Source organism: Triturus cristatus, chromosome 2_1, assembly GCF_964204655.1.
Source record: "Triturus cristatus chromosome 2_1, aTriCri1.1, whole genome shotgun sequence".
In the NCBI taxonomy this organism is placed as follows: domain Eukaryota; kingdom Metazoa; phylum Chordata; class Amphibia; order Caudata; family Salamandridae; genus Triturus; species Triturus cristatus.
Genome location: NC_140581.1, coordinates 683986715 through 684002391, shown reverse-complemented (window position 1 = coordinate 684002391; position 15677 = coordinate 683986715). Strand labels below are relative to the sequence as shown.

At 42.7% G+C, this 15677-nt stretch overlaps 1 protein-coding gene across 3 annotated transcripts in view; it reads right to left on the bottom strand.

The window, feature by feature from the left end:
- Window positions 1–11289, bottom strand: part of FEM1C (fem-1 homolog C) — a 76974-nt gene extending 65685 nt beyond the window's left edge. The window contains exons 1-2 of one of the 3 annotated variants that reach the window (XM_085632620.1): window positions 11178–11289; window positions 9483–10087 (exon numbers count right to left, since the gene is read on the bottom strand). In XM_085632620.1, the coding sequence (XP_085488746.1) occupies window positions 9483–10026 (544 nt within the window). In that variant the 5' untranslated portion in view covers window positions 10027–10087; window positions 11178–11289. Of the gene's footprint in view, window positions 1–9482; window positions 10088–10859; window positions 10885–10973 lie in introns of those variants that run through there. The other 2 variants (XM_085632619.1, XM_085632621.1) reach the window with 2 other exon arrangements.
- Between the last annotated feature and the right edge of the window lie 4388 nt (window positions 11290–15677).

The following is a 15677-nucleotide window of genomic DNA, read 5'->3' as shown; positions in this document are numbered from 1 at the left end:
GTGTTACAAGAAAAGAAAATGCCGCAAACATTCTAAGGCTAAAACATCTGCTTTACACAACAAAGTAAAAAAAAAAAAAGCAAGCATTTCTGCATAGCGTTCAAAGCGGTCTGATTTTTCCCTGGGAAGAGATCTTGACTTACAGTTTAACAGTCCCTGAAGTCTCGACAGTGAATGGGGCTTAAACAGTGTTTACAGCTTTAGCAGAAGACAAGTATCGTAAATGAGCGCAGCCAGGGGGAAGATAAGTATCTGTAAACAGTAAATGCTGCGCAGCCTTGATGTATGAAAAAAAGTTCCATTCTCTAAAGCGGATTAGGATGAGTACTTTGGCCTCGGGAACTGATACAAGAAGCCCCTATTAAGATATGTTAAAAACAATAGATTTCACAAGCAGTGCAGGTGAAACCTACAAATAAGTACATACGTCAAAACAGACTGTACGTGCGTTTAGCAGGGGGGATGGTGGGGTGGCACAAGGCCAGAGCAGCAAGTGTACGGGAGCCATGTAGTACCGAGCGAACCTGCCGGAGGAAAAGAGGCTGCGACTGCGTTGTGCTGAATGGGCTGAAAGAGCAGAGGGTATGGCATTAGTGCGTGTTAAGACAAGGGAGTTAGTGAAAACACAAGCGCTCATGAAAAGTGCTGCTAAAGAAAAAAGTCCTGAAAACATTTCCTAAATGGGATACATGCAAGGCTACAAGTAAGGGAGCAGTGCTCCATGGAAGAGACCAACCGACAGAAACAAGGAACAAATAGGAAAAATTAGCCACTTGGAAGCCAGGCTTATTAAAGGGCCCTCAAAAACAAGGGGAAAGCAATGGGCAGGCTTTAAGCCCACAAAGTATGTACAACATGTCTCGAAGAGACAGCGCAAGAGCTACCTAGGCTCGACCTAAACATGATAATATAGAATACTAACCAGAAGAGGGAGTAGACAATTTACAGAGGAGACTATGCAATACACAACAGGGACCATATAGTAAATTAAGCCAGTGCTGGGGATGTTTAGGGTAATTAATTGTGCTTGGTGGGGAGCACAGTGACCATAATAGAATGCACATGAAAGGAAAGAGGATAAAGCAACATCATAAAAACTGAGTAGCGTATGATATGCATCCTAGTGAACTGAAAGAAAATAAATCATATTACAGATATGACTATCGCCTACTACCATTGCTTTAAGAGCATTAACCAGAAAATGTAGTGCGGTTTAACACTTATTTAGGAATTTAACACTTAACCCTCGCGCCACTGGTACACAGGAAACCAGGGGCAGTGAGAGCCTGGCCCTCAATTGGTCCCCTCAGGCTACTCAGTAGTACATGTGGACAGGGCTGAGACGAAAGGAGAAGGGATTGCTATTATACATAGATCCGGTTTCTCTGTCCGGATGCTGCCGCAACCCTCGGTACAGGCTGAGGCTCTATTCTTTAGTATTAAGTATAAAAATATGGAACTCTTCCAGGGGCCATTAATATATCATCCACCAGGGGGAAGAGCTTCATTTATAAGCTCACTCCAGTCATTTTTAGAATCATGTCTGGATACTCCCACTTTTACTGTTTTGGGAGATTTTAATTTTCACTTAGAGGCTAACAACAACTCCGATACATCCAACTTGTTGGATAATTTGGCAAGCTATGGCCCGAGACAACTTGTAGTAGAGCCAACACATATAGCCGGCCATACATTGGACTGCATTTTTACTAACAATGAACAGCTCCATATTGAGAGTGTACAACCCACCTCATGGTCAAAGCACTCCACAATACGTTTTAGCATAAAGCTTCCACCAATAACTAGAGGTCGTAGCCTCAGGTCAGATCTACCTAAATCTCACTCCTGGAAATCTATTAAGAAGTGTGACCTGATGACAACCTTGGAGACTAAGCCCCCTAAGGTGACTTTTGATATTAACTCCTCAGCCGCAAATTTTGAAGGCTGGTTAAGATCGGCAGTTAATTTGCACACCCCGGAAACTATACAACCACTTCACATTAAACCGGTGAGCTCACCTTGATACACGCAGGAGCTGCGGTAAATAAAAATAATTTGTAGACACCAGGAGCGCATCTGGAGGTCAGACTATAGTGCTGAGCATAAAAAAAGGTTACAACAGTGCGTTGGAAGACTATAAGGCAGCTATAAAACAGGCGAAATCTGTTTATTTTATCACGAAGATTCTGGAGGCAACAAACTCCTCTAAGGAGTTATTTAAAACAGTAGCAGCGTTAGCAAAATGTCCGGGCGAGGGTGGATTTCAGCCGGATCAAAATTTTGTGGAACAAATGTCCCTGTTTTTCCAGAACAAAGTTCGGATGGTATATAATACGTTAATACTACCGCAGGTGGCCAACAACCCAATAGTGCGGTATCCCCTGATCACCGGGCAACCCCACATAGGCTGTCTCGCTTCTGGAGGAGGATCAAGTGGTTAACCTTGTTACAAACTAAATCGGGTTCTCCACTTGATCCCGGTCCGCCTTACATATTACATCTAATACCTCGTGAGATTAGTTCTACACTGACACCTCTAATGAACGCTATTATTATTTCAGGGGTTTTTCCCACGTTGTGGAAAAAAGCATGTATCAGGCCCATCTTGAAGAAGCCCTCCTTAGATCCGTCGGACTCAAAACATTACAGTCCAATTTCCTGTCTCCCATTACCATCTAAGATCCTGGAAAAAGCCATGAACTTACAATTGACAGAGTATTTGGACAGCAGTAACTTGTTGGACTCCACACAACATGGTTTCCGTTCATGTCACTCCACTGAATCAGCGTTAATTACGGCCACAAAACAGATCTGGAAGGTGATGGACGGGGGAGGCAGGGCCACACTTATCCTAATAGATCTGACCGCAGCCTTCGACACCGTAAATCATGCGGTATTGGTGCAGCGGCTGAAGGATGCGGGCATTGAAGATGTGGCCCTGACCCTACTCACTTCCTTTCTGACATCTCGTGAACAACTGATTCACTGGAATGGCCAACAATCTGGATCATTCCATCTTCCTTGTGGAGTCCCACAGGGTTCAGCATTGTCTCCAACTCTCTTCAATCGATATGTTAGACCTTTGGCACAGGTAATCAAAGATCATGGCATAATGCTGGTGTCTTACGCTGACGACACTCAATTAGTGGTCTCTTTGTCCCAAAGTGTCGGGTTAACAGCGGAGCGGTTCCGCAATTGCCTTAAAGATGTAATGGGTTGGATGACTAGGAACTTTCTAAAAATAAATACAGAAAAGACTGAGGTACTAGAGTTTGGTCAACTCCCCTCAATCTGGAGCCAAACATGGTGGCCCCCAGAGGCAGGCACCTGTCCAGTTCCTGTAACTAGGGCTAGGAATCTGGGAGTTGTGCTTGATAAAGATCTTAAATATGCCTCCCAAGTTAAACAAGTTACCTCACCTGCTTCTTCACATTAAAAATCCGGAGGAAGATTTTAACCTTTATTCCGCTGTCACTCCGGAAAACAGTGGTCGGAACCCTTGTGTTATCTAAAATTGATTATTGTAATACTCTATATCTGGGAATATGCATGGGGAAGATCAAAAATCTTCAATCACTCCAGAATGCAGCAGCCCGTATACTCTATGACCAACCCAAACACCACCCGACGTCGGCAGTGATTAAAGAACTACATTGGCTTCCAGTTCGTCAGAGAGTGAATTTTAAAGCTCTCTGCCTACTGCAAAAGGCAATCTATGGAGGTGGAGCGTTGGATATTCAAACCCTGTTTGCCGTTTACCAGCCCCGACATGCGCTTAGGTCAGCTAACACAGGGCTGATATGTGTCCCCAGAATCAAGAGTTAGATGGGGAGAAACCGGGTTCACTTATCAAACTTCTACTTTGTGGAACTCCCTCCCTGAGTCAATCAGGCAAGAACCAAACAGGGCCCTATTCAGGAAAAAGATAAAGACCTGGCTTTTTCCAAGGATTTAAGATCTGTTGTTGCCTGCTTCATAATTCATCCAAAGCCAAGACGCCACGGCATAAGTGCGCTTTATAAATGTCTCAGTCAGTCAGTCAATCTTCACACAGTCATATCTCAAGTAAATTAATTGGGAAAGCAGGGCCATCTATGTTCTATTACTGTGGAATGTGGCAAAGTATCCAATATGTGCCTTCTTTATAACCAGCACCTGCTTAAGGCTCAGCCAACATATGCAGAATTAGTCATTGGTTCTCATATTCCATCAGACATGGACAAGATAATTGATTTGACAGCGGACGACTTCTTACTTTATTACCAGAGCCAGATCAAGAACTCACCACCAGACCCTGTGAATGTCCGTGAGGTAAGAACAGGTATAAGAGGTCATACTACATTTTGTCCAGCTTCATTTTGCTGACAAATTATACATGTTTTAAACAACAAGATGATGGACGGAGTGCTGAATCTTTTCAACCACTCACCCCCGTCTCAATCATTGACTTGTGATGTTGTTTGTATTTGCAACTGACTGAGGTAGGCATGTTTAGGTTTAAAGTTTGGTTTCTAAAAATGCCCACGCTCCACATTTAGGCTGATCAATCAATTTCCTCAAAAGGACTGCTTATCTTCCCTCAAGGACATATCTTGATTTAACCAGCAGCATCTGGAGCATATGGCAACTCTTACCAGCGATCTAAGTTGGAGTTACCCATTACCCTTGAGGAGGTCAATGAAGCCATTAGCTCTCTGGCCAGAGGGAAGGCAACTGGTCCCGACCAGATACCATTGAAGTTTAATGCTACTTTCTCACAGTACCTTGTGCCAGTTTTGAGGGGGCCCGTTTAATTCTCTCGATTTGTTGGATAGGGTTCCTGAGTCGGAGGGAGACAAACATTGTTAGCTTCCCTAAAAAAGGGGAAGATCCTACACTTTGTGTTTCATACTGCCCTATCTCGCTAATCAATACTGATTCAAAGATCTATACGAATCTCCTTGCTAAATCGGTTGTCTGGTATTATTGCGGATCTGGTGGACCCAAACCACCATGGTTTTAACTCTGGATGGGACACAGGATCTCCTGTCAATACAGCTATTACATCTCTGGAGGTAGTCTCGGTCGGGGATGGGTCAATTGGTATGATATGTTTGAATACGGGGAAGGCCTTCGATAGGGTCTTCTGGGCCTTCCTATGGAGGGGGGGGGGGGGGGGGGAGGGGGTTATGGAGACCATAGGCTTAGGCACAGGTTTTATCTCAAGAGTTAGATGTCCCTATTTGGGTCTCAAGGCTAGAATATGTAGTGGGGGGTGGATGGGGGAAAAATAAAATCCCTTTTCCATACTTTGTGGGACCAGGCAGGGGTGTCCTCTTTCCCCTTAGTTATTAGCTCTTTATATTGAACCATTTATTTAGTCCCTCAAACGAACATTAGAGATACAACCCCTGAGACTCCATTTTGAAGTAAATATTTCAGCTTATTCGGATGACATTGCCGTTTTGACCCTCTCTCAGATTAGTGGTCTACAAGATCTAGTGAAGGCGGCTCAGTCATTTGGGGAAGTTGCTGGCTACAAGTTAATATTAGAAGACTCAGCTTTTATCCAATTTGGTCTCTCCTGACCAGGACAGGCGGTGGTTCAGTCTCTGGTAAACCTTAGGGTTACATTAACTGTTAGCACCCCATAGATCTTAGAAAATAACTATGGTAAGCTGTTTCAACACTCAGCAGAGGTGTTTCTTAAGTGGAACAGCTTGCATGGGGGGGGGGGGGGGAATCATCGCCACTGTAATCTTATTAGAATGATTATACTTTGATATCTTTTGCTGTATCCCACTTTTTCTACGGATTGTCTTTCTTATGAAAGTCGAGTAATAATGGCATTTGTTATATCGGAAGCCGCGATGCAAGATCCAATTTTTACAGCAGTCTAAGGAAAGGGGGAAAGGGGGAAATGGGGGGGGGGTTGGACTCCCAGTCCTTATGCTTTATTATCTGGCATCTTTCCTCACAACTTTGGTTGGTACTAGGGTGGGGGGGTCCAGATGTTTAGTAAGTTTGTTCAGTTGGGTGGGGTAGAACGATCACCGCCAGCACGGGCATAGTAGATAAAATATTATTTCAAACAAACCCGGTTTGAGACGTTAAACCTCCCCCCCCCCCCCCCCCCCATCTTATTTGGGGTTCCTTCAAGAGAATATTTCTTGGCATTTCCCCTTTTAACCAGCTCACATATGTGAGCTATAGTCCCAACTTTCTGGATTGTATTCGGGAGGGTTTCAGTGAGACTTGGGTAAAGGTCAATCTCCTGACCTTAGGCCAACTATTCAACAGCGTGGTCTTTTCCTACTTTGGTAATCTACAGAAAAAGGTTCCTCTCCCATCAACAGTCTTTTTTAGATATTTGCAAATGCATTGTTTTCTTTTAAGCCTTAAAGAAGCCGTTTTGAGCTGTGTGGACAAGCCCTGTCTTGACCTTGTTAGGAATGCTTCGTCCAAGAGAAATATTGGGCTGGTTTATAAGGTAAACTCTCTCTCATCTCATAACCAGATGGACGACATGTTTCTAGAGAGGGCTCATAAGTGGAGTGTTCGGCTCAAGGAAGTCACATGTGCTGATCTTAGCTATAGCAATATGTTTCATTCAGCTTTGAATGTTTACCGTATCAAGGTACACCATCTTAAAATGTATTAATGACTAGCATTACACTCCTCACCGTCTCCATACTATGAAGCTTCAGTCGGATGGCCACCGTTTCCGTTGTAGATGCACTGGTGCCGACGTGGTCCAAGTCTTTGCATCTTGTCCAGCATTAAATCTTTTCTGGGAATTAGTCTTTGGTAAACTAAGGGGCATCTCTAAGTTGAGGAACATTGCGGATCCAAAGTTGAGCCTGTTGGGACATTCACCAGCTATTCCGGTTTGTCTAGCTGGGTTTTATTTTTTCCTCGATCACGTTAGCTAGACTGGTTTTGGCAAGATTCTTGCTTTCCAGTGCCCTGCCCCCCCCCCCCGGTTTTGTGGCGGGAATTTTTGAATATGTCAGCTGAAGATGGCGCTAATCGAAAACAACCATTGCAGGAAACAGCTAGGTGGATCTGGCTGCTCCTCAGGATCAGTCCGCTCAGTCTGTAGTGTTTTAGGGTTCCCACGATGCTTGCCTCCATTTATTTTTCATCTTCTGTCTTACATTTGTGGCCTTTGTTGGGTTTGTTAATTTTACCATAACATGCAAATTTTGATTTGACAATTTTTGTCTACTTAGACTGCTCTTTTTCTATTCTGCCTGATAGGTCTTTCACTTGTCCCATGGCTTGCGTTATGAAAAGCCTATTTTTTTTTTTTTTTTTTAAGATAAGGATCAAACACATAGATGGCTACACATGGAGGATTTGAATACTTATGCTAAACCCTGATGAAGCTCATGGTGTATGAGTGAAACGCGTTGGCTGTTTCTTCTAATGAAGATAATTTGTAAGAACAAAGGAAAATTGGTTTTCAACTGGGGCTGGAAGTGGTAGCTCCAGGGTTGGAATATCCTTTTGAGTCTGTGCACACCTACAAACATTCATATATAAGGGTTTTCACCAACTTTTCAGTAATCTCTTCACGTGCTGGAAAGTGTTGAAAATGTACTCCTGACAAGAGAAAGTTCCAGACCTGCTTCTGTAAATTCATGATCATAAATCTGCACCAACGCAAGGACATATACCAAGGGTGCACTTTTGTGACTTTCTTTAATAATTGAGCCCCTAATTACGTCCAGCATTAGACAATTCACTTTTCTTAGAACTAATATATATATATATATATATATATATATATATATAATCTCTTCATATATGGCCAACTTCACTGTAAGGCAGTGACTGCGTTTACTTAGCTCTTTCACAAAGCACCCATCGGCATACAAAGCAGTTTTCTTCAGTACCAAGTACTCCAATGGCAATGTGTGCTTTATGAAACAAAAAAAACTTTTCCTTTAGCCAATGTTTTTTGTTATATCAGTGAAGAGCCATCAGCTCCCACAACAATAAAGTTCTACAAAAACTGCCAAAATAAAACGTGCATTAAGAAAACCAAGGGACTGCTAACCACCAAACCTAGTGTTTTTGCCGATGCTTGTTTATTTTCATGTTTTCCTTAATCTTGCTGAAACTGAATACCTGACATTGCAACCTAAAAGCACTGAGGGAAAAAAAGGCCAACAACTAATCTGTTTTTACATCCATCACTACATATCAAACATAACTAAAATGTTGAAGTACTACAAAATGCACTTGAGGGGAAAAAAAACATTGGCAATACCAATAGGTCTGGCTTTAAAGGAATGTTGTATGGTAAAGTGAAGATTACAAGTAAATAGTATAGGAATTAATATGTATTTGGGTGGAAGCAAAGAACTGTAGAATAATATTGGTGTAGGTTAAAGGCAAAGTGACAGGTGAACTGTCAAGCCAGACCTAAAAATCCATCCATGTTAAGGACTCCCCCATCTGTGCTTCTGCCAGAGAAAGACAAACACTATAAAGTATCTAGTTATCCAAGACACTTTTACAGCATGACGATGCCATGTGTCGCCCCCCCCCCCCCCTCGAAAATTCAGGTAAGCTAGGTGGATACAATAAATAATCACAGCTGGTGGAAGGCAAGCACTTTTTTTTGTAGAAGCACACAACTTCTGCCCAATCAAAACATGTACTCATGGCTCCCAACATGTGGGCGGGGGCAGAGCTCCTCTAGTATTGCTCACATGATTGTATGGTAACAGCTGATCTGTCAATCCAGACCATAAAACTGATATATTTTCTCAAAAGTGTAATGTTCGCAAAATGGTACCAGGTCATTCATGTAGTTAGCAATATTCAATGTACACTTTCTAGCTACATCAAAATGCGTGTTTGCTTTTATTCCAATATTTGAAAGTGTTTTTCCTTCTACTATTTTTTGTAACAATGCATTAGAAACAAGCTTTATCAAAGCCAATACCTTGGCACTCGTATTGCAAAAGGAGTGCTGCTTACTTTGCCAATGCTCTTTTCCTTAGCAATCTGGGACTTAATAGCATGATAATCAGTTATAAACTAAAACGCCTATTGGGATAAATTAATGCCCCTAAATCAGACTCAATGAGGAAGAGAAATATCTAGCTAGACTTTGAGAACTCTGCAAAGTCTTGTAAACGCTTAAAAATAATTGTTTTCTTTATGAAATCAGCGAATAAAAGTAGACAACGATTTAGGTTGATAAACTGTTAAATACATGTACTAAGCCAATACAATAGAATCGATATAAAGCCACTAAATGCATGACAACCTATATCCGAAATAGGACCTACATTGCACTGAGGATGTGATGGCCCATTACTTGAAAATTGCAGTAGGACACTGGTTTAGGAGTGCACTGTACCTACTTCATTGGGGTAAACGACGATTGCCCAATATCGTGACTACAAACTTCTCTCAAATGAAGACATGAGGCTCATAACTTAAGGGACCTGTGATCTTGAATTTCAAGTTTGCTCTTGTTTTCATACCTTTCACGCTCTTCCTGTTCACATCTGCCCCCTTTTCTAGAAGGTACTGCGCAATATCCTTGTGGCCCTTGTAGCAGGAGATCATGAGGCAGGTGTGTCCGTGCCGGTTGGCCACCTCCAAGTCCGCCTTGTGCTCCACCAGGTACTTTACGATCTCTAGGTGTCCATCGAAGCAGGCGGCCCGCAGAGGGGTGGAGTTGGTCAAGGTGGTGTTGTTGACCGAGGCCCCGTGCTCCAGCAGCGCCTGCACCACTGGCAGGTGGCCCGCGGCCGAGGCAGCCCAGAGCGGTGGTGCACCCTCGATGGTCTCCCCGTCGAAACTGACGGCACCGCCGGCCTCCACGGGAGCCCTGCACTGGGTCAGCAGGTAACGCACCATGTCAAGGTGGCCATACCGTGCCGCCATCAGCAGCGGGGTGGCGCCGCCCGTGCGCTCCGATACTAGTGCCACCACCTCGGGAGAAGTCTTGCTGCCCAGCAGCTTGGCCAGGAGCCGCAGTTTACCATCGCGGGCTGCGTTGAATACGGCCGTCCTCAGATCCATGGCTGCGGCGCAGGCTCAGCGGTGGCGGGTGGCATCCGTCCCAAAGATCCCTGGGTCACACCTGTGGGGAGAAAAAAGCATAGCTGTCATACACCACATCACCAAACCTGGCACACTTGTTCTGAGAGTCGCCCGACACCGATGTAATACACTTCACCATCCCTTTTGAAATCCATTCGGGCAGGTAAAAATGTCGGATCATAACAGAAGGCATAAGCGCCTGTATGTAGACTGCCTCCCCGGGACACCCAGGAACCAGTCTTTTAGCGTGAGCTGAGACCAGGCTTCTGTAGCCGCCTGTGACTCACTCGCCCCCACCAACAGCAGGGATTCTGAGACTCCAGTAACTATTACCACCACCCGTAGGCCCACCCACCACATTCAGAAAAGGAGCAACCTCACAGTCAGGTAAAACGGCCAACAGTGCCATCTCCAGGGAAGAAATACCATCTGTCGCGCGGAAATTCCGTCATTTCTAAGGGCCCGAATGGCAGAATTCAAGTAAAATATCAAATATGAATCTGTCACTGACCGATCAATTCGATGCCGTGAATGCATTTACCCCAACAAGTAGTTCAAGCCCTCTTTCCAGCCAAGAACGTCACATTTGACAATCAACGTACCCAGAATTACAAGAACACTGACCCTCCCCCCCCCCACACACACACAGCTGTTTGTTGACTCCAACAAGTACTGGGAACCCCACCCCTAACACTATCCCTCTTCTCTAATAAAGATCCCTTAAGCACTGCAACCCCACATCAGTATTCCCTCATCTACACTAAAATCAGGACCCATTGAACCCAAAACAAGACCACGATAACTATAACAACCATTGGAACAAGCTCCCTGAACCCCAAAAGAGGGATCCAGATAGCTCCGCCCCTTTTTAAAGCCCCGCCTTCCGACCTTCCTGACAGTCCGTTTACGTTCCGGACTAAGGCTACCTTCACAGAGCTCTGCAGCCACCGTTCCAATGGCGTCGGAAGTCCCGCTCCTCCATAGCCAACACCCTCGACTCATAAAACAACGCGAACGAGCCGGCACCTCGCTCGATGCCTTCTGCGGGCGCCCCCGGAACAGGAAGCGGACAGGGGACTTAAGCAGCACGACTGACTGCTAGAAGAGGAAGAGCAGCCAACCTAACTTACCTCCGATGACTCAACCCAACTGTCACCTTCGCACCAACCAATGAACGGTGAAAGAACCCGCATTCCAACTCAACAGCCGCTGAATTAGGGCGCAAGAAGGCGGGGCTCCGCTTGTGACGTAAACAGAGAATAGGCTGAGAGCGCACATAAAAGGTGTTGTTCAAGTTCGATGTTCCACCTTGTTGATAGATATCAGGAGGGCGTCAGTTAGGGGAAATATTAATAAACGAGCTACGATACACCGATCTCATGTTAAGTTCACGGAAGGCAGAACCATTAAATAGAAAGTGAAAAAGGACGAATGCGTCGGACGGCCACCCTTTGTAAATGCAAGTTTAGAACGTTCCAGGTGGTCATTGAAGTGTTTTTTATTTTCAAAATAACTAGCTTAGCAGAGGGCAATCGTGTTCTTACTGTGGAAGAGCCGGGGTCATGCACAGACTTGTACTAATGCTGGAATGTCGCCTGACCCTGCCATGGCCGCTGCCTGATCCCGATCATGTCACTTTAGCGTTTTGGAGTTGGTCTTTGTTTACACCAAAGCAGAAGTTTCTCGATTGAAGTAGAGTGCTCCCATGCGCCCACCGATTACATTTTGGAACAGGCTTAAGTCGTGGAACTCGAAAGAATGGCTATCATTTTAAAATAATCAATGGAATGTTTTGTTTGTAGGCGTTTCCTAGTAACGTGCAAGTCTACGAGAATAGCACACACAAACGCTTTCCACACCCCCTAGCATTTTCTACCTCCTACAGACTGTGGTTGCCACCTGGTCCCTTCTTCCACCACTTTGGCCCTTGTTTTTAAGCCCATGTTAGTAATTCCGAAAATTAGTGAAATCCGCAGATATTTATTTTCCTTCCGAAACTTGACTCTAAAATAGAAAATATAATAAGAAATCAGTTATGTTTAATACATGTTTCAGTAGTTTTGGAATGATTATTAGAACAAATAGATGAATAATTTCCATGAATCAAAATTATCCTGACAGTTTTACACTAATTCTTTTTCGCCTTTAACATAGCTGCCAAGGTTTCAGATTGTTCAAGTGTGACATTTTCATAATTTCAGTGTAGTTATGAGTTACATTTCAATGACTATGAGTGACACTTTGGTGCAAGAAAAATCAAGCAATGACGACGAGGGAAGCATATTAATATAGGAAATTGCACCCATTTGAGCAACAAGAGACTCTAAGAAGATCTTAAAAATGCTGCAATTGACCTATGGCGTTGCTGTTACTCAATATTGGTGACTGCTGTAATTTCTACTGTAATGATCTTTGTCTATCATATATGGCCCAACGCCATCGTCTAGTATCAATCATTTATATGCCTTATATCATCTATTTAATTTCTAAAGCACTCTAACATCTTTCGGTCCATTTCTCACAAACAGTTCATTTGTTTTATATGCTGCTCATACCAGTGTAGGGTGTCAGGGCACTTTATATCATATATACCAACACAATGACTTTCGTGGGTACTCCAGTCTAGAAAATGTTATTTGTAGCACTTCTCCCCTGATAACAGCTGATGTGTTTAATAGGTAGTTCATCCATTAAACAAGCAATAGTGTGGGATGAGATTGAAGTGCTTGCAGTTGAGAAAGCCGGATTCTCGTTTCTACCCAATTATCTACAAGAACCCACTCAGGTCGCCAGGATCTTTTTACTTGCTTAATAGCGTAGAGGGAAGAAACACAATTATCAGAGTGTATTTACCGCAATTTGACATTCTTCGTTAAGGATGACTCAAAGTCTGGGAAGTTGACCATTTATTATCAGCAAAAACATCTGAATATAAAGGCACCTCAATACAAGGCACAAAAGATAAATGGGAACTAACACAAATGCTACTCTACGAAGTATCCGCATTCGGCTAAAAATAAAAAGGATTACAGCTTCTAAAAGCATCAGGTACAAAATGGCTATCGTGATGTCAAATTTCAAAGTCATTAATCAAAGCATTTCTGTCCCTCCTCTATTCTAAAGTGACATCCCTACACAACATTCCCTTTCAGGTGAGAAAAGCATAAAAAGGTGTCAGCAGTGAAACTTCCTAAGAAGTCTTCACTTAATGAGAGCTCGATCTATGGTGCTCCTTCTAGCCTCCCTCCTAAGTCTCGTCTGCTCAACCCACTGGGCACTGTCCCTAATACAAAACCCCAAAATCCTTGTACACGCCCTTCAGCACACCCCTTCAGGCAGATCTTCCTTCTGTAAATTTCCATCCAGACTTTTTCAGTCAGTCAGTCAAAGGCTTTATTTCGATAAATCAAATCATTTCATCTTCCTTTGTTCATTAATTCGACCTTGGGTCCCAGGCTCCTTCCGTACTAGGAGTTGCGATTTCACATTCCAATTCACTCCCCTCCAGTCTGCTCCTTCTGTCTCGACACCTACAACAAAGACTTATTCTAACTAACAAGCTAAATGTCCTTGCACCTGCAACAGAAACAGGGAACGGAAAAACCCACACATCATGAAGTTTTACATTTCACTGCAATTTAAGCTTTACAAAAGCCCTGTCAGCCTAATAAACATAGCTAAAATAAGAAACGAAGAGGCCTTCTCTTTTACATAAACAATTAGGCCTTGCAAACTAAAACGCATTACACTCATTATTTCAACATACCTATACGTGAGCAACCTACATTCTAACTTTTAACATGACCTATAATTACTTAATACATCACATCATTGCAGAGCTTAAAACATTAAACGTAATACAAATACATTTCATAATAACTGATGGCCTTTATTTCTTTCAAGGCCTGATTACATTTCTAAATCTCTATATCGACGAATATATTTCTATGATAATTCTAAACACTCTTGGATTATATACGGGTGCTGACTAACGGTGAATATGGTGCACCCCTACAAATCTTAACACCAGTGACGCTCTCTCACAGTGTTCACAAGCATTCTGTCTGGTGTATTGAAAGAAATCGAGCACAAATATTAAATTAGCAACTGGGGGCCCAGGCCATCAGGATATTCGAAATTGAAAATATCCCGCAGTGTTACCTGTGACCTTAGTACTAATGATGGAGCGGGTAAAACAACATTTGTATACCCCCCATTCTGCATGTTCATACTAATTAGAATAATCTATTAATTATAATAAGTATTAATGTGTTTGTTTGCTATCTAATCAACCCTACTAATGTGTGAATTACACGTGGGATTTGCATTTGCATGGCTAAAATATTTTGTCAACTAATATACATATGCATGCTAACACTAGAAAAATAGAATATTACATGGTATATATTGCTTTTGTGATGTAATTGTAAGTTGCACCAGATGACATCATTGGGTGAGTATAAAACGCTTTAAATGTCACCAATATGCTAGATAATTACACACACATAAGGGAATTAGTGAGGGTTAAACATTTTATTCGTTATTTCCATGTTTTAATTACTTTTGTGTTTGTTTTGCTTAAGTTGACCAATTTGGCCTATGACAAAATGGCCGACTCATGGACGCGACGAAACAGCTACCATTCCACAAGATTTCCGACTCAGTGCGCATGCTCCAGGCTCCTGATCAAGTGGCCTCAAGATGACCCACACAGACTGTACCAGAACAACGTCGTGACTGGACTACTGCCAAGAGCTTTAACAATGGACAATTTTAAGAAAACCGGATGGATCATGTCTGACAGTGTGACATCATAGACTATGGGAAACCGAAACAGATGATCTGAACCATCCAATCAGAAGTGCCTAAAACTGACTTTTGCTACATTTTGTCATTAATTTCATTATAAAAGAAGGTAGACTAGTGAGTTAGTGGCTGATTTTTTCTTTTTCCTGACGTTATGCTGATGGAGAGGACGGTGACACTGCAGGACAGCTGTTTCCCTGAATCTTTGACAGACTAAATTACTGCCCATTTTCCTGATGAACTGAGCACTCTTAGACTGATGGGCATTTATTGATGCGGACACGTTTATGGTCCAGACCCAATCTTTGGGACTGTAGCGTGTTGCATGACAAATTGATTGACTTAAGAGGACGACTAATAGCTAGATTAGGTAACTATGATGTTCTGTGGATTGATTAAAAAATTCTTACAAAAAATTTGCATTTATTAGATAAAAATATTATTGATTAACAAGCAAATGTGTTGGGTTATTTATTATCATCTGAATATAATTGAAAAGGATTAGAATCACTTTTCCAAATTCAACCAAATTGATCCATTGACTAAGTGGAAGGAATATCTTGAGATTCAGGATCAAGATGTGTTGGATTAAGGATATTTAGTGTATGTTTATGTAAATAGAATTTCATTAGATTATAAGATATTCTTTTCACGCCAGCGTTTGGAACATCTATCTCTCCTGTAAAAACAGAACAAATGAGAGTGTGTGAGTGTTGGTGTTATGGGCCCCACCAATGAATGTATTGAGTGAAAGCGTTAGTATGGTATCTGGTTTGTGACGAAGGGAGGATAGGAAATTCCACGCTGGAGCAGTTTTTCTTGGT